Source organism: Eptatretus burgeri, chromosome 3 (genome assembly GCF_056783735.1).
Source record: "Eptatretus burgeri isolate ZD-2024b chromosome 3, Ebu_testis_v1, whole genome shotgun sequence".
NCBI classification, from domain to species: domain Eukaryota; kingdom Metazoa; phylum Chordata; class Myxini; order Myxiniformes; family Myxinidae; genus Eptatretus; species Eptatretus burgeri.
The window spans coordinates 73,558,077-73,578,119 of record NC_140963.1 but is presented as its reverse complement, the minus strand read 5'-3'; the positions used below and the strand labels follow the sequence as shown (position 1 = coordinate 73,578,119).

Sequence of the window (20,043 nt, the reverse complement as noted above, 5' to 3'; positions counted from 1 at the left end):
GAGTGTGCAATCAATGTGCTTGTTGAACTGTTCCCCATTTCGTTGTGTCCTTTACCTTGTTTGAAAGTTCCATCTTGCATCACGGAAAGAATTGGTGGAGGGGTGTAAGCACCCGGTAAATAATCACGTCCGTCGGGGCTGGCGATAACACCGCTCGGTTATCACTGAAGCACAGAACGGACCGCTTAAGCGGTTCGTGTCCTAGGCCGGCCAGCGGCGAGGTACGATCGCCCGGTTAACTACTCGTGCAGGTACTTAGGTAGGTCGAGTTTGGTGAAAAACCCTATCCTGCACGGGTGGCCGATTGGCACGATTGTGGTGTGGTTGAAAGACCCACCTGTGACTAGCTCCTGGCGGTAGTTCCCAGGAGGGTCACGACTGAATTGTCCGTTCCGGTGGGCGACGCGGTCGTGATTTGAGTTACGTGGCCGATCGCACACCGGGCGGACCGAAATTCGAAACAATATGTATGTGTGTGTGTTTATATATGAAAATGTATATGTACATGTATATGTGTATATATATATTATTGCGGATTCGCGCCCGCCGGCGTGCGAACGGCCACGTAACTCGAATCGCGGCACGTCGCCCACCGGACGGACAATCCCGTCGTGACCCTCTCGGACTAACGCCGGGAACTAGTCACGGGTGGGCCTTTCGGCCTCACCACGATCGTGCCAATCGGCCCCCGCGTGGGATTGGGTTGCTCGCCAAATTCGACCTACCTAAGTACCCACACGGAGGGTAGACCGGGCGATCGCACCTCGCCGCAGGTCGACTTCGGACACGGGCCACTTTAAGCGACCCGTTCCGTACTATCGGGATAACCGAGCGGTGTTATCGTCGGCCTCGACGGTTCGATTAATTATCGGGCGTTTTAGCCCACGACCAACCCTTTACGTGAAGTAAGATGGAGATTCAACAAAGGAAAAGACGAAGCGAAACGGGAAAACAGTTCAACATAAAGCACATTTATTTCGCGATGAACGGAAAGCACACATATACAATTACACCAAAAGCAAATGTAAAAGAAGAAGAAGAAACACACAATAATACACAAAAAGCAAATGTAAAAGCAAAAGACAATGCAGAGCTTACTGACTACCGAGCACACGGCAACACTTATACAGTTTTACTTCACAGACGGTGCCGACAACACATATACTCAAAGCAAAAGAAAAGGACCACCCTCAACTACGAGGGGGCAGACGGCCTGGGGCCGAGACCGCGTCGGGCCTACCCGTCTGATGATGAGCCGCAAGATGGCGGTGGCGCCCCGACTTCGCGGGCCTCGCGGACAGTGTCTGGTAGGGGGTGGGAACGGGGCCCCCTTCTCGCACTATCTCAGCGCGGGGGGGAAACAGGAGGGGGTTGTTGATGCTCGGGGGGAAGGAGGATATCTCCCTGTCTCGGGTCCCGCGACGAGCGTCTCCACCACGACCTCGGTCGCGCCGCCGGCCTCTCCCTCCGCAACTCCCCGACTCTGACACGAGCACCCCCTCGACCGCCTTCGCCGCCGCCACCTCTCCACAGCTCCGTCCAACCGCCTTCTCCGACTCCTCTCTTGACTCGTCCCAACTCTTCACTGACTCCGAACTCTTAACTGCCTTGACTGACGAACGCAGCCCCTTATATGCCCCGTGGCCTCGCTCCTTCACCTTCGACCCTTTACCTCCGACCCTTCACCTCTAACTGGCTCCCCATTGGACCGAGGAAAAGTGGGCGTGAATGCTTTTTGATCCATGAATTTGCATATAGCGATATTACTCCAACGCACCTGGAGGCGGGGCCAAATCGCCCCACGCTCGCCGATAGGACGGAACAAAAGCAGGCGTGAGTCGTTTTTGATCCGTTTTCTTCGGAAAGGCTGTGCCTCTGCACCCGCTGCTCGGTGCGCGCCCTGCACGAGTCCAGTATCGGTGCCCACAAGCGGCGTGGGAATGACGGTGATGCGATGGTTGCGAGGGCGAGTTGTGACGGTAAAGGTCGTGGCTGTTGTTATGAAGCGGCGTTGCGGTTGGTGGTTGTTGTGTGATGGCTGTTGAGACGTGGTTGGTGGTGGTAGTAATGGCGGCTGGTCCAAAATAAAGATAGTAAAAGAAAAACGGCTATCTAGAAGGGTCGCAGCCCGCATGAATGACATTTATTCCCTCTAAACAACGGGTTTGGGCCTAACTACACATATACTTACAGAGATATCTCACCTAAGGGACCTGAATGGTGGTTTGCGAATTTCGTCAACCACAACAATATATATATATATATATATATATATATATATATATATATATATATATATATATATATATATATGAAGGACGAACTGATTAGTGGGGGTTAGGATGGGTTAGGGTTTGGGGTTGGGATTTTGAATGTGAGGGTTAGGGTGGGTTAAGGTTGGGTTAGGGTTTGGGGTTAGGATTTTGAATGTGAGGGTTGGGTTGGGTTAGGGTGGGTTGGGGTGTGATTTTGAATGTGAGTGTTAGGGTGGGTTAGGGTTGGGTTAAGGTTCGGGATGGGCTGGGGTTGATTATGCTCCCTGTTATATTATCTCTCTCACACACACACACACACACACACACACACAATACACACATACACACATACATACACATACACACACACACACACACACACACACACACACACACACACACACACACACACACACACACACACACACACACACACACACACACACACACACACACACACACAGTGGGGAGAAAAAGTATTTGATACACTGCCGATTTTGCAGGTTTTCCCACTTACAAAGCACGTAGAGGTCTGTAATTTTTATCATAGGTACACTTCAACTATGAAAGACGGAATCCAAAACAAAAATCCTGAAAATCACATTGTATGATTTTTAAATAATTCATTTGCATTTTATTGCATGAAATAAGTATTTGATACATCAGACAAACAGAACTTAATATTTGGTCCAGAAACCTTTCTTTGCAATTACAGAGATCAGACGTTTTCTTTAGTTCTTAACCAGGTTTGCACAGACTGCAGCAGCGATTTTGGCCCACTCCTCCATACACATCTTCTCCAGATCCTTCAGGTTTCGGGGCTGTCACTGGGAAACACAGACTTTCAGCTCCCTCCAAAGATTTTTTTCTTGGGTTCAGGTCTGGAGACTAGCGTGGCCACTCCAGGACCTTGAGATGCTTCTTACAGAGCCACTCCTTAGTTGCCCTGGCTGTGTTTCGGGTCGTTGTCATGCTGGAAGACCCAGCCATGCCCCATCTTCAATGCTCTTGTTGAGGGAAGGAGGTTGTTCGCCAAGATCTCATGATACATGGCCCCATCCATCCTCCCCTCAATACGGTGCAGTCGTCCTGTCCCCTTTGCAGAAAAGCATCCCCAAAGAATGATGTTTCCACGTCCATGCTTCACGGTTGGGATGGTGTTCTTGGGGTTGTACTCATCCTTCTTCTTCCTCCAAACACGGCGAGTGGAGTTTAAACCAAAAAGCTCTATTTTGATCTCATCAGACCACATGACCTTCTCCCATTCCTCCTCTGGATCATCCAGATGGTCATTGGCAAACTTCAGACGGGCCTGGACATGCGCTGGCTTGAGCAGAGGGATCTTGCGTGCGCTGCAGGATTTTAATCCATGACGGCGTAGTGTGTTACTTATGGTTTTCTTTGATACTGTGGTCCCAGCTCTCTTCAGGTCATTGACCAGGTCCTGCCGTGTAGTTCTGGGCTGATCCCTCACCTTTCTCATGATCATTGAGGCTCCACGAGGTGAGATCTTGCATGGAGCCCCAGACCGAGGGAGATTGACTGTTATCTTGAACTTCTTCCATTTTCTAATAATTGCGCCAACAGTTGTTGCCTTCTCACCAAGCTGCTTGCCTATTGTCCTGTAGCCCATCCCAGCCTTGTGCAAGTCTACAATTTTGTCCCTGATGTCCTTAGACAGCTCTCTGGTCTTGCCCATTGTGGAGAGGTTGGAGTCTGATTGATTGAGTGTGGACAGCTGTCTTTTATGCAGATAACGAGTTCAAACAGGTGCAGTTAATGCAGGTAATGGGTGGAGAATGGGAGGGCTTCTTAAAGACAAAACTAACAGGTCTGTGAGATCCGGAATTCTTACTGGTTGGTCGGTGATCAATATGTATTAATATATATGTATATATTATATACTGTATGTATATATACAGTATGTAGATTAGGAAGCCTCTCTTGTTTGGTTCCTGAGATCTTGCATTGTTCACCTGCAGCTGAGCATGTGTTCCTTCCACTGTATTGCAGATATGGACATGGGCTTAGCTCTCTTCCATTTGAAAAAGGCTCAGCAGTTAAATGAACCAGGTCTTCAGATCTGGTTACGACGTATGCTGGATAAGAAGCTTGCAGAACTTGACAAAGTACACAAACAGTCACTCATTTCAAGTGAGTAATTTGACATGTTCGACAAAAGTTGTGACTTTAGACAGAATAGTGTATTGTTTAATATTACCATCGAACTTGGCCCCTTGATTAGGTGTATATTTCGAAGGCTGAACCTTAAATCGATGCCGAGAAGTTAACGGATGTTTTACGACCAATTCACATCAACTTTTTTGTCAAATATCATATTTTATGACTATTATTCGTAGTCACATTAATCATAATTGTATTAATATGTTTTTATTCATAATAACAAGGACAACTTAATTATGTTGATTATTAATTCAGTTATTGTTGGAAGCTCATGCAAGATCGATAAAGTCCATCCTCACTGATTTACAAACTCACAGTTTCCCAATCAATCAAGAATAATAACCAATCTATTTTTGTTGGAGGCCATGTGTGGAACCACCCACCCTTGAGTTGACAATGGCCACACAATAATTAAGGGGGAGCATTTGGCCCATCATGCTTATGCTTTATCCAGATCAGGTGAACTTCTTCTTCTTCTTTCGGCTGCTCCCGTTAGGGGTCGCCACAGCAGATCATCCGTATGATCCGCATTGTGATTTGGCACATGTTTTACGCCAGATGCCCTTCCTGACGCAACCCTGGTCGCCTCTTACGACACAGGGATATGGTCCACCTATTTTATCCGGGGTATACACCGGCCCAGTGCACTGGTACTCATTTTGCCGACCTCGGAAGGATGACAGGCTGAGTCAACCCCCTGGTGTATTAATTCAGTGGCCCAACGGGGCTTGAACTCAGGACCTTTTGGATCCCAAGCCGCTGCCCAACAGCCTGAGTTCAAATCCCACTCAGCTGTTGAATTAATACCAGATGGGGTTGACTCTACCTGTCCATCCTTCCAAGGTCGGCAAAATGAGTGCCAGCTTCCTGGTATCCTGTGTCGGAATGGTGACCTCTCCAGGATTGTACGCAATAGCCAAGGAGACTGCTTTGGCAGCATCAACGCTCTGCACAGAGTATGGTCCCAATGGATGGATGGATGGAACATAGGCCATGTGGCTGCGGACTCACGTGGGGGTGTGGGGGCAGAGGGGGGCAAATTTTTTTCATAGAGATGAAAAAAAATTCTCAATGTAAATGTGGACTAGTATTCTATCAATACTATATGGGGCATAAATTATATATGGCATAAATTTGCAAGTATTCTATAATACTGTCTCAGAGATGGTAACATTTGGCCAGGATGCCATCACACACACAGGCCACTTCCACATGCCATAACCTAAACTCTCGTTATTATAACTTTTTGGACGCCCGGCCACATACAAAATTAAATAGGGTCAAGAATGGAGTTATTTTATTTAAAAGAAATAAATTATGTTGTACATGTTCAATTCTTGTTCTCCTTCCTATTTCTGTGTTTCACTGATATATCTATGTCTGCATGGCAGGAAGGCAACGAGGAAAATCAGCCTTGGATTGGTATCGCAAGGTGGGTGAAATGCAAACCTGTCTTTTTCTACTCAACTTTCCCATCCTGTTCATGTATGTTCTGTCAGCATGGATTTTATGTGCTGCCTTTTTAGTCACCTGTCCTGTTTCTAGCTTTTGTTTGCTGAAGGGTCTCCGCCAGACAGGAGCCCTGGATCAGAAGGCTGGACCAAATGGCAGGAGGCGAGTGGCATCACCGAAGGGCTTCACAGTAAGCATAATGCCCTCTTTGCTTTTTCTCACCATCACGAGGGCTTTACTGGCAAGCCTTATCAGTTTCGTGAATGGAAAGAATTGAGGCCGCATGGATCCACAGAGAAGCTTTACAGTAAATCAGGTTCCACAACGGTGCCACCCCAAATCAAGTTTGAAGATTTGCTGAGCAAGCAGGAGGAAACACCCAAGCCTAAGGAGAAAGATGAACAAAGGCATGGAAACAAACAAGCTCAAAGCCATGCTCAAGAGAGATATGGCTACATCATCACAAATGAGGAGTAAGCTTGGTGGGGTTTTCTATCTTTGTCCTCTCTTGGTTTGATTCGTCTGTCACTATTTATATTTTATTTCTGTTTGCCTTTTTTGTTGGAGTGTGGGAGCAAATTATGCATGCACAATTAATTTAAGATGACAACAATAATGGTTCAGAATGGTTTAAGCCTAAATGGATATATTAAAATCAATTTTGTCCACATATTTTACGAGAAATAATGACTTTAACTTATTCATGTCCAAAGCATTATTCATTGAATAGGGTATATTACTGTGATATGACTTGGATTAGTTTTCTTGCTTAATTACATACGTCACCAAATGACAGTTTAAATATGTATTTTCAGATTATCACAGCTGTGAGTTCAATGCTTTTATCTTTCTTTTGGACAAAGTCGCCGGTGGCATTATGTTTTTGGGTTGTCTGTCTGTCCGTCCGTATTACATTTGAATTACCCCTGACAAATCCCTTATGCAGGCATAAGTCCAACCCACTCGAACACATGGTCCATGTATGCGTGTGTTGCATGTGTTTTTTGGCTGTTACGTCCTGATCCGTTGAGTGTGCTCGCTCTTCCACGAACCTCGATTATGTATACAAAAAAAAGTTGCGCCCTTAATTATTTTAGCTTACCTTTATTTTATCATGTACTCTTTCCTTTATAACACACTTTGAATTGACTGATTGATTGGTTTTACATTCATTGAATACTCTATTTCCAAATCAATTTTACCACCTTTCCTCTTCCTTATTTATCTTTTTTCGGTGAGCCCCCTGAGTGTCCGAGATGGGCTGGTACTTCTTGACACTCTTGCTCATTCAGCCAGACTTCCACTCCGAGCATTTGCAGATGTCAGGTGAGAAATTATTTGCAGTAACAAGTGTTTCTGATCTTAATGAATATCATCTGAAAAAAAAAGTTTATTCTGCAATTGGAGGTGGTAAGAAACTGCAAAGTTTCATGCTCTGCTCTGAACTCAGAAGCTTTCACCACAAATTTTTCTTATGAATAATTGCATGAACCTTTGTACTATGTCTCATATAAGGGATTATCAGGCATTAACAGTTGCTCTCACCTTTAAAAGGCTTTCAACAACTCCTGCCTCTTCAGCTTCATCAATGTACAATTCCGTTTTTGGCAACAATCATTATTGCTAGTCTGGCTATTTGTCACTTGAAAAGGATTCTTGCAAGTATGCTTGTCTTATTTTATTATCAATATCTTAAATTCTCACGAAGCCTTTGCCTGTGCTTTGTCTTCTATAAGTTCCTTTTCCTTCATAAATCTGTACCCTATTTTCTGAATTAATTGCTATGTTTTTCTTTTCCTCATTCCTTACATATTGTAATATCACCACCCCTCCACTGCCCTCCCCTTCTCACTCCCCCTTTGTTTCTCCAGTGTTATTGGACCTGCTGTGGCTTTCCAACTGAGTAGAGAAACCCATAACCTGTCTATCTCAGATGTTACAGCAATAGCAGGTAATGTGGAGACTCAGCACACCACCAGGTGCCCTGTCTCATGCTCGTTGTGGAACTTGTACAAATAAGGACATGATTAGATATTTGTGTACGTTGACATTCATTATGCAGACATGAAATTGCAGTGACATTACAAGGATAAATCGCACACACTAATTGGGACTTGAACCTGGGGTTCTAACCTGTAACACATAATTTTTGATTTTCTATTTTTTTTTTTGGCAAATACAATTTTGAGGATTGTGGAGGAGCTAGAACATAAAACGGTCAGGATGTAAGAGAACAAAGAGAACAGTATGAAGAGAGGGGGAAAACACACCAACAGCAGAGATGAGGGATAAAATAGAGGGTCACTTGGAGAAATACCGGATGCGAGGAAAAATGAGGGCTCGGTGAGGACATGGTGGATTGACAATATCGATACAGTCACAGGTTCTCAGGAAGGAAATACTGGAAACCCGTAATAATCTGTGCTTGGGTAGGCTTACCTGGGGTAGAAACAATAATGGTGTTGGATGTGGGATCATCTGGGATGGTGGTGAATAGCTGTCTTGAAGTCTGAGAGGGAATGATGAGATTGAAGAGAATGCAGAAGTTGGTTCCACAGGCAGGAAAAAAGTGAAACAAATGATTGGAGATGAACAGTAATTCTGGATTTGGGGAGTTTTGCCAGAAGGTGGTTGATGGTGGACTGCGTGCACCCTGTAGAAACCTGGAGACCGCATGCGCCCTGCAGTAGAAGACAGATAGACCACCTACCTCTCTGTGATGTAAAAGTAATAGGCCCATCGACTCAGCTTAATCACGGAAGATTCCAGTAATCTTAAAGTCCTTGGTTTCCACAATCTCAAGCTGAGCCGGGTGTGAGGAATCAGCATCAGCCAAGAGGGGGGTGCAGTACTCCATCAACTTGCAGATGAAGGCCTTGTAGATGGATAAAAGTTCAGATACGCCAAGGAAGGACTTTGAATGATGAAGGATGCCCAGTCAGCAACTGGCTTTGGAGGCCAGCTTGGAGATGTGGCTTTCCCAGGAAAGATCATGGTAGATCGTGAAACCCAAAAGCTTGATTGAAAGGATGTCTTCAAGGGGATAGTTGAGAAAATAGATGGGGGGGGGTCCAGACAGTCCTTTTGGAGAGTCATGGCGAGGGTATGAGATTTGTCAGGATTGAAAGACATATTCCAAGTGTTTGACCAGCTTGTGATCAGCTCCAGTGTTGAGTGACCTGGTCTTAATCCAAATTGATGGTCGGAAATCAAGCCATCGGAGAAAAGGAACGATTTGATGTCAGAAGCGATGATGAATTCCATGACCTTACTGATGATTGACAGCAGGCTGATTGGTCTGTAGTTGCAGGGATCAGTTTTTGCACCTTTTTATGTAGAGTGGTAATGTTTGTTGATATTCAAGCAGATGGCAAATGAACTTGAGCAAATGAGAGGGTGAATAGAATGGAGAGAGGGTGAGCAAGAGCAGCCAAGCAGGTTTTTTTGCACATGAGACCTGATGCCATCTGGACTAGTTGCAGAATCTGAGTCGAGGTTTGACAGCAAACTCTCCACCTTGTCAGGAGAAAAGGGCACAGAGTCCAGGAACAGCAGGGTGCGACTGGGTAAGGTGGGTGCAGAAAGCAATGGGTTTGGAACACAAGATTTAGAAACAAACACAGAGTTTAGGCATTCAGCCTTTTCGTGTGCAGTGTCAGCTGTGCAGCCATTTGAGGTAAGGGAGGGATGGAGAGGGAACATACACCAGAAATGGACTTAACTCGACACACCAGGATTTGGAAGGGGGAGAGAGGTTTGAGAGTTCAGTCTTTATATGAGAATGATGTTGTTTCTTGGCTCTCCTGAGGGTAGAGACACACTTGTTCCAAGCTTTGTGGAAGGAACTGAGATTGCCTTCAGCAGGAGTTGCCTTCCATGAGGTGAAGGCAAGTTGCTTCAGGACAACTGCCTTGCCACAAACTTCAGTGTACCATGGATGGGAGGAAGGGTAGGACAACTAAAGATGAGATGCGATAAATCTGTGCATGAGAGAGAGCAAATTTCTTTGAAAGAATTCCCAGGATGAGTTGATGTAAACGCAATGATTTCTTTCACGTAATGACTTGTTCTGACCTGGTTTTTTGTTCAAAATCAATATGTGGATTTTTGTTCAAACTCCAATATGGAAGTAAGTGTTTTTCATCACATCGTGTATATTTTAGCTTGTGCTCAGCAAAAGAACAAATTTTACAATGGGAGCCTCATTCATGCAAAAACAGACATAAGTAGGGGAATTTTGTTGGTACTCGGACTATACCATTTCCCCCATTGACTCTAATGTTAACTCATATCAGGGAAAAACGATTAGACCGTGTCAACAAAAAGGAGTGAATTTTTCTCACGAACAGATCTCTGGCACCAACTTCTCCTTCTCCTCCACCACCTCTTCCACTCATCCTGCACCAGCTTCTCCACATTAAATTGTTTCTGGGATAAAGCTCTTCCATGAGCCTCGACTATGCATCAAAAACTGCATATTTTTATTTTTATGTAAACCCCCACCCCTCACCACTGACCCCCTTTCTCTTTCCTATTTATACCCCCATTTGAACAGAAATTCCTTCCCTTTACATCCCTAACTCTGAATAATACTCCCTTGTGCTATAAAACTTTATATTTAAAATGATGCATTTCAGATATCTCATCCATTAAAAAATCAGTTTAAGCAAAATTCTTCCATATAAATAACCTCAAAACTCTGGACAAGTATAGACCCAAGCAAAAACCGAACAGTAGAGTGGAGAAAATCACAACCTTGGTATTTAAATGGGAAACATAATGAATGTAGATAGTATCAAAAAAGTATCATCGAATGAACAACCAAGACAACTGTAAATAAAGCACACAGACTGAGAGGTTTATAAATATATAATGTATGTCAAGAAAACAATGGAAAAACAAGCAGTCATAGACTGGTATTTACAAAATCGTGAACTTGACCTCTGACCTTGTCTAATTAAATCTGTCTCTGGAGAAGGTGGCGACGCAAACCAGAAGTTTCTATGATGATTCTGTACCAAACCATCAAAAATCGAATCTTTGACCTCACTGTGACCTTGACCTTTGACCGATTTTGACAAAAATCTAATCAGTGCTTGCCATCACCCTCCTAAATCACGTGGTGTAATTTGACATTGGTCGCTTCTTCCGTTCTCGAGTTATCGTGCCTACAATGAAACAAACACACAAACAGATGACGGAAGTCATCAATATACTTACGAAATCTTTATATTCCGTAAGTAATAATTTACTACAATTTTAAAATGATATGTGGTTCAGGAAGAGCTCATAGCAGAATGCTGAGGGAGGTTTATCATTTTGTCTCAACTCAACAAAATATTTAGGCCAAGAACCAAACCCCAACATACTATTTATCAACATTCTTGATGGTGATGAAAGTTATAAGAAAAGGTGTTTTAATAAACTACAAACCCAACAAGTATTTATTGGTAGCATTTTTGAATTCATTTTGAAATAAGAACAAAATTTTATTTTAAACACAAAAAATTCATATATAAATCAGCAAGAGATTTCACCAAGGAGATTTTATTTTAAAAACAAAAATATAATATATAAATAGGTCTGAGAAAAATCATCTCGCTGATTTATAGATACTTTTGTGCTTAAAATAAAATCTTCTCAGTGATCAGTAAGAGATTTCACCAATATTTGATTTTGAGGAAAATCATATCTTGCTGATTTATCGATACATTTCTGTTTAAAATAAAATATTCTGAGTGATAAGAGATTTCATCAATGAAATTTTATTTCAAACACAAAAGTATAATATATACAGTAAATCAGAAAGAGATTTCACTCAGAAAATTTTATTTTAAACACAAAAGTATATACAGTGTATAAATAGGTCCAAGAAAATCATCTTTTTTTTGTTATATAAATATGGTGAATATAACTCATTGCGATGTTTTCATTAAGGACTACAAATATTACAACAAACACTTAAATCATGTAAACACACTCAATATATTTCAACTAATCCAACCAGTAGAACAAGAAAAAACAACATTGTGACTTATGCTCCAAGGACTTGTTAAAATGTAGTTATAAGAGGCATCTTCAATCGTGCAAACACAAAAAAAGAGAAACTCAGAAGATACAGCCAGGTTTGTTTGAAGATACAGCCCCAGTTTTTATTCAAAACCACAAGTCCAATGCAGAAACGTGTGTTTTCATCAAATAATATTTAGGTTAACTTGTACTGGGCAAAATAACATATTTTACACTGGTAACCTAATTCATTAAAAACGGTCGTATTTGCCTAATAAAAGCGTTTTTCAGAAAATGGCTTGTTCTGACCTTGGTTTTTGTTCTAAATCACAATTCCAATGCAGAAACGTGTGTTTTCATCAAATAGTGTGTATTATAGCTTGAACGAAGCAAAACATCATACAACATTTTACACTGGGAACCTTTTTTTTAAATCGTGTGTATTTTAGCTTGTATCAAGCAAAACAACACATTTTCAACTGAGAACCTTTTTCAAACAAAAACAGTTGAATTTGCCCAATAGAAGTGTTTTTTTACACAATGACTTGTTCTGACCCCGTTTTTTTGTTCGAAATCACTATTCCAATGCAGATACAATGTGTTTTTCATCACATTTTTTGCATTTTAACTTGTACTCAGAAAAACAACACATTTTACACAAGGGAACCTTTTTCAAACAAACAGTTGAATTTGCCTAACAAAGCATTTTTAACTAGAGGGGGAGCACTCGGTAGAGTGCAAAACCTCCGCCGTCAATACTGCTGTCACTTAAGTGAACCTCATATCCTACTCATTGTAGGTCAAAACGGATCAGACTCGACTGAACCACGATTGAATAAACTAAACTAGATTGATGCGCATGCCAAAATGCTAAATGCCAAAAAAAAAAATTTCGAAATTTGTTTGAAAAAAAAGTTGCAAAATTTCTAAAAAAAAATTCTCCAACAAATTATTTTGGGGGGGGTTGGAAATTATTTAAACATGTAGAAATGCAAAAAAAAAATGCAAATATTTTTCAAATAAATTCGAAATTTTTTGAAAAAAAGTTGCAAATTTTGTTTTTTTTTTCTCCAACAAATTTTTTTTTGGTTGGAAATCACTTAAAACATGTTGAAATGCAAAAACAAAAATTCAAATATTTTTTTCAAAATGGCCACCATAGTGGCCATATTGGACTTTGGACCAAGTCCAAAATCTAATGGCATGATCCTTGGACCATACCTAATCCCCCCACCAAGTTTCGTCGAAATCCGTCCAGGAGTTTTTCCGTAATACTGTTCACAAACAAACAAACAGACAGGGGTGAAAACTGTAACCTCCGTCCATCTTCGATGGCGGAGGTTAAGAAGGATCCCAGTGTAAAATGTGTTATTTGGTCATTACAAGTTAAAATACAAAGTATTTGATTAAAACACACATTTCTGGATTGGAATTGTGATTTAGAACAAAAAACAGGGTCAGATCAAACCATTTTGTTGAAAATGCTTTTTTAGGCAAATACACCTGTTTTTGCATAAGGTTCCCCAGGGTAAAATATTGTTTTCCTGAGTGCAAGTTAAAATGCACACTGTGATGAAAAACGTGCCCAGGGTATTGATGAAAATGGTGTCAACACACCCAGGGCCAGACTATTTTGCACCCTTGGCAAGGCCAGCTACTTGCACCCCCCCAAAAAAATTGTTGCCAACTTCGATTTTTAAAAACAGATGTTTTGTGGAAAAAATAAAAAGCACAAAACTTGAAACTGCTAAATTTATTTTACCACAATATTTTGCTTACAGTCAGACAGAGAAACAAACAAAAAACAGACACACAAAGTTAGAAATGTCTCATAAAAGTTTCAATTTCAGACATATCAAAATCTCACTTTGTGTGCCTTTTCCTTTGCAAATTTTGTCACCAAGCTGAGAATGAAAGAATAGAATAGATGAAGAAAGAAGAATAGATAGATAAAGAAAAACAGTTTTGTTTGTGTTGAAAACAATAAACTGGTTATGAACTATAAACTATTATGAACAATGAAATATTATAATTTCCTTTTATTATGGGTTTTCTTAAAACAATAATTTGCAAAGAACTTTGACCCTTAAAGGTCAGTAATACGCCCCTCTGTGGTCTGCGCCCAAGGCAGCTGCCTAGTTGGCCTTATGGTAGCGCCGGCCCTAAACACACCTTCATATAGTATGGATATACTTTATAATAGTTGTATTTATCTGTACGCAGATGTGGAGCAGGATTGCATGTCCAAGACTAAGGTGTAAACAGTCAGTTTTCCAAAGAAAGGGGGTGCAAGAGAATGTTCAACTCACAGAACCATTTCCAATTGATTCACATTTTGGCAAGATATTACTAAAGATCATTCAACACAGATTTGAAGACAACCCTTTCATGACCAAGGGACACATATGTTCCGAAACTTTAAAGTGGTGTATCTCCGATATGTTCCCTGTAGTTTTAGATTACTTTATGTTTGTACATTGGCAAAGGGTTAAATGAGAAAAACATGTTGAGCAAGCAGGTAAGGTTTCAAAAGAGGAAGAGGTCCCAGATATAAAATCGCAAATCATGTAAAAAGCAAAGGAGTATCAAAGGAAGGTGTATCTCTGTTTTATAGATCACTTGTACACCCATTCCCTACAGGAGTGACAGAAAGGGTCATGTTATTATCCTCTCTGGGATATACACACATTAGATATATATATATATATATATATATTTTTTTTTTCCCCATCACAATACCACAGCAAAAGTAAAACGTCAAAATATGTCATGATGCTAATTCAGAAGAGAATCGCAGTGTTGTTTTTGTGGCATCGTAAAGTGGTGTCATTCTTCATTGATATTCTTCTTCATTGTTATTATTCTTCATTCTTCTTCTTCATTCCTCACAATCCCACACCAAAAATAAAAGTAAAATGTCAAAAGATGTCATGGTGGTTATCCACAAAAAGATTGTGATGTTGTATTGTGCATCATAACGTGGTGGCATTCCTACCTTAATTCGTTGTTTTTCCTTGAGATTTCATCCCTGTTTTAATTTTTTTTTAAGTTTTTTTTTTTTTCCTTTTTATCATTGGTGTTGTTATTACTTTTTTATGAGAAGCGGCCTTGGTAAAACATCACCATTAGCTATGTTAACACTGATATACACTTTAACAAGGATTTTGCCCAAGGTGGAAAACCCCCTTGAGGAGTAGGGGAGGAATTAAGTTGCTACAACCTCCATCGTGTGACCCTTAGTCCTCCTGTCAAGTTTGGTTGAGATTGGGTAAGTAACGACAAATGTATCATGGTCAAAAATAGATAGACAAACGGACTGATAGACACCAAATTGCATATTTTAGTTTGACTCGTACGCCCACTCCTTACAGGAGTAGCAGAAAGGTCATGTCATAATCCTCTCTGGGATATTTATACTAGTGTACAAAACATTAGGAACACCTTCCTGATATTGAGTTGCACCCCGTTTCGCCCTCAGATCAGAATCAATACATCGGGACATGGACTCTACAAGGTGTCAAAAGTGTTCCATAGGGATGTTGGCCCATGTTGACTCCAATGCTTTCCACAGTGGTGTCAAGTTGGCTGGTAGTGAATCTCTTCTCCAAATAGCTTGTTCCATCTCATTCCACAGATGCTCAATTGGATTGAGATCTGGTGACTGGGCAGGCCACTGCAGAAGGTGAATTCACTGTCATGTTCATGGAATCATTCCTGGACAATCCTACCCTTGTGGCATGGGGAATTATCCTGCTGAAGAAATCCATTCACAGATGGATACACTGCTGCCATGAAGGGATGCACCTGATTGGCGATGATGTTCAGATATCCTGTGGCAGTCAAATGTTGCTCTACTTTTTTCAAGAGTCCAATGTGGGTCATGAAAACACACCCCACACCATCACACCACCCCCACTAACCTGCAATCTTGACACACAGCACAAGGGATGCATGTACTCACGTGGTTTTCTCCATACCCTAGTCCTCCCATCAGCGTGAAACAGCAGGAACCACGGTTCGTCAGATCAGGCAATGTTTTTTCCAATCGTCCAGTGTCAGTATTTTTGTTCCTTAGCCCACTGCAACTGCAGGTTCTTGTTTTTTGCTGAAAGAAGTGGAATTCTGTACGCTCATCGGCTGCCATACCACATTCATTTTAAGGTATGATGAGTTGAGCATAATTTTATGGTTCTTCCGGCACCAATATTGTACTGGACTGTAAATTGACTAACTCTCACCTGTCTGTTTCTCTGCATAATTCGTATTAGCCTCCTTTGGCCTCTTTCATCAATGAGTCGTTTTCGACCACTGGCCTGCCGTTGGCTGGATTTCCTTTGGATGGTGGACCATTCTTGATACACACGGGAAAATGTTGAGAGTGAAAAAACCAGCAGTGATGCAGTTCTTGACACACTCAAACCACCATACTCTGTTCAAAGGCATTGAAATCTTTTGTCTTTCCCATTCACCCTCTGAATGGCACACATACACAATCCATGCCTCAAAGCTTAAACATCCTTTCACCCATCTCCTCCACTTAATCTACACTAATTGAAGTGGATTCAACAGGTGCAACAAATAAGGTATCATAGCTTTCACCTGTATTCACCTGATCAGTCTATTTCATGGAAAGAGCAGGTGTTGCTGATGTATTGTACCTCAATTACTGAATTACTGATCGATGTAATGTATTGAGTGTAGATTACAGTAATAAATCGGCTTGGGCCTCAAGAACATTGGGTTTCCCCCTTTCAGTTTCGTGTTAAACAGCAGTAGCAACTGTTTGAAAAGGTAATCATATGTGCTTGTGGTTTATAATATTTTTAATTTCCAGAAGGACTGCCACACAAAACGCCATGAAAAGCTATTTATACTCATTACCACGGAATTTGTCCAAGGATGAAAAACCCCTTGCGGAGAGGTGATCGAAGTAGATGATAAATGGGGTTTCTGGGACGCCCATTCAAATGAATGGGGTAAAGGGAAAAACTTTCTGACCCAATCCCCAAAAGCTCAAAATAGGAGACTCATTTTCTCCCCACATATCCCCTTCCCTCCCATACAAGCAAATGTAAAATTGAGACTGAAAGATTGAGACTTACTGATTAAGGCACTTCTTCCCTTTCATATTTTCATTGCACTCAAAGAGCGAACCAACGAATATTTGCCCATGTTCTACTTCAGGGAATAACTTCATTTTCTTATAACATTCATTTCCATCGAGTATATTCACAAAGAATAACTTGGAACTTGGTTCTTGGTTTAAATGTCTTTGTTGAGCAGAAATGAAATGATAAATTCTCTTAATGCTCTTATTTGGTCACCCCCTGAGCCACATATCATTTTGAGATTGTAGTAAATAAAATTGTTTTTCCATTCTTCAATTGATAACCATCAAAGTTTTCAGTCCATTCAAGGATATTGATTTTTTTTTCTTTACATCCTCCAACTTATTTGTAATTGAATTTATCTGCTTATTTGTTTTATCTACTTTTACCCTGGTTATTTCTTCAATAAGACTTATTTGATATTTCTCACATTCTTTATGTTTCCCATTTAAATACCAAGATTGATTACATCTCCACTCCTTGGTTTGGTTATTGCTTGGTTCTATCATTTATAAATCAGTAAAAAGATGGCAGTAGCCTGTTAAAATTCCCAACCCAATATCTTAACACTTATACTTATAACCATAAGGGAGACTATTGATTCCATTCTCTAAAATACATCTTTTATCATCAAAAGCTCCTCATGCTTTCTTATTTATCTCTTCTGGAAATAAATTGATGCTTAAAACTTCTTATTGTATTCATTTTTCTGTACTCTTCCTTCTTTAAGGTTAAACAGTTGTAATAATGTTTAAAGTTTATTGTTTCCTTGATTATATTTTTCTTTATTCCCTTTTGTTTCTTATCACACTTTCAATGTTATTATTATCAATATACATGAAAGCATAAGACTTTGATCTCAATCCTATAAGTTCACTCATGACCTTTCCACACAATTCATCTTTAAACTTACCAATAACCTTTTTATTCCTTGATGAAAACAACACATCACCTGACTTGTAATTACTTCTCTCATATATATATATATATATATATATATATATATATATATATATATATGTATATATATATATATATATATATATATATATATATATGTATATATATGTATATATATATATATATATATATATATATATATATATATATATATATTATCAATCATATCCTCATATACATCACTTGTCTTAATTTTGAATATAAAACTATCTGTATCCATATCTAATAATGACACATTATCCTTATACTTTGATTTTAAATTATTATAGTAATAGTCATGCATTAACGACTTTGACAAGTCAAGAATTGATGTTCCTATATAAATAGGTTTATCCATTTCAATACTCTTCTTTTTTTTTTTCAAATGAATAGCACAAAAGTTCTCTGAAAACACCTCCGCTCGCTCAAAACTTGGTCTATTAATTAACTTTGAAGCCTGTTTCCAAGATGGAGCAAGTCTTATGTTTTGTCGATTCCTAATATTTCCCATCGTCTTTCCAAATACAGCATTATTCATTAATTTATAAAAGTCCTTCTCAAAATCCGTTTTTGCTTCTGTTTTCCTTTTTGTATTAAAATTAATATACTTCTTTAACCAATGACTTTGTTTAAATTTCCAAATCCTATGAATTTTCCTCACTCTCAACCCAGCAGATAAATATTGTATCAAGTTCCTTTGATGCAAAACAACTTTCTTTATCATTTAATGTTGTAAGTCGTTTTTCTGTAGATTTTCCTTTTATATTAAATGACTGTTGGTAATCACTTAACCATTCTTTTCTTGGACTTTCTTTATCAGGGGCATAAGGTAGGTCTTTATGTTTGTTATGAAATTCTTCAGGATATTTTCCATCAACCTCAAAATAATATCCAACTTCAGCTTCATCCAATTCTTTTTGAGAGGAGACAACAATGTCTTGTAAAACTTTTTCATAATGTTTTTCTTAAACTTATTTAAGTTTTCCATAAGGTAGAGATTGAGGCATAGCCCACCCACACAAATTGTTAGCATCATAATACATCAGGCAAGAGTTGTGCTCATTCTTATTATAATCAGGAAGATATTTGTTATTTGCTTTAGCATATCTCTTGGAATATACTTGAGATATTCCTCCTCTTTTGGCCTTCTCTATCATTAAAAGCATATCTATATCACTGATTAATTCCACATTCTGTTTTGTCATTTTTAACATAGCACTCCAAGCCAAACCCGGGGCTGTGTAATAGTGAGCGGGGTCTAATCCATAATAATTTTTATTATGACAGGCTTCCAAAAGTTTCGAACACATCAGCCAATAAAAATACATCAGTTTTAAGATACAAATCATGATATTCTCCAAGATTCTTTATATTAAACTTCTCTCAAACCTTTTTAGCTTGTGTATAATCTCTATCGGAAATATGAGTTTTGTTCAACTTGCTATAGAAACTTTCCCTTGAAGGAAGTTGCGTTTCTTTAAACTTCTCAAATGAATCCATGTAGTCATACGGATATATTCCCTTTTGTGATAAGAGATCAATTTCTTCTTGATTTGAGAAATGTGATTTAAGATTCGGTAAGTTTTTAATATTTGATGCTAAGTTAGATAATGGACTTGCCATAAACTTGTATGTGTCAAGAAATCTGATAAGGGTTATGGGGGATGTATAAATTGTTTTTGTGAATAAGATGTATTTTTGATCTGTGTGAGGATTGGCAGAAATATCTCCAGATGTCTTTGAAAGTTCACTTACAAACAGATGTGTGTCATCGTGAGCGTTGTTGTGAAGAAAGATCGGTATAAAGTTTGGGGGCTTGTAATTTAGATTACAACGGGAATGAGCTGGACCTCTATATTTTCCAGTTAGATGACAATGATCCCGAACTTTGACCTCTCACTCAATTTTCTTCTCACAAATATGACAGATACTGTTCTTTCTAAATTCCTTTTTATCTCCCTTTGTTAATGACATTGGTTTATAGCTTTTAACCATTATTTCTCTTCGTCTTAGCAGTCATTTTCCTATCGTCTTACAAACTCCTCTGAGGCATCTTCTCCTCTTTAAAGTTCGAACTTGTGTTCATCACCAACAGA

The 20,043-nt window shown here is 39.8% G+C and overlaps 1 protein-coding gene across 1 annotated transcript in view; it reads left to right on the top strand.

Annotated features, from left to right (window-relative positions):
- The window catches only part of LOC147030183 (receptor-type tyrosine-protein phosphatase N2-like), a 345,865-nt gene that overhangs the window by 232,647 nt on the left and 93,175 nt on the right, over window positions 1-20,043 (top strand). The window contains exons 9-13 of the mRNA XM_085872166.1: window positions 4,269-4,409; window positions 5,831-5,871; window positions 5,985-6,364; window positions 7,131-7,217; window positions 7,763-7,842. Coding sequence (XP_085728292.1) covers window positions 4,269-4,409; window positions 5,831-5,871; window positions 5,985-6,364; window positions 7,131-7,217; window positions 7,763-7,842 — 729 coding nt within the window. The remainder of the gene's footprint in view (window positions 1-4,268; window positions 4,410-5,830; window positions 5,872-5,984; window positions 6,365-7,130; window positions 7,218-7,762; window positions 7,843-20,043) is intronic.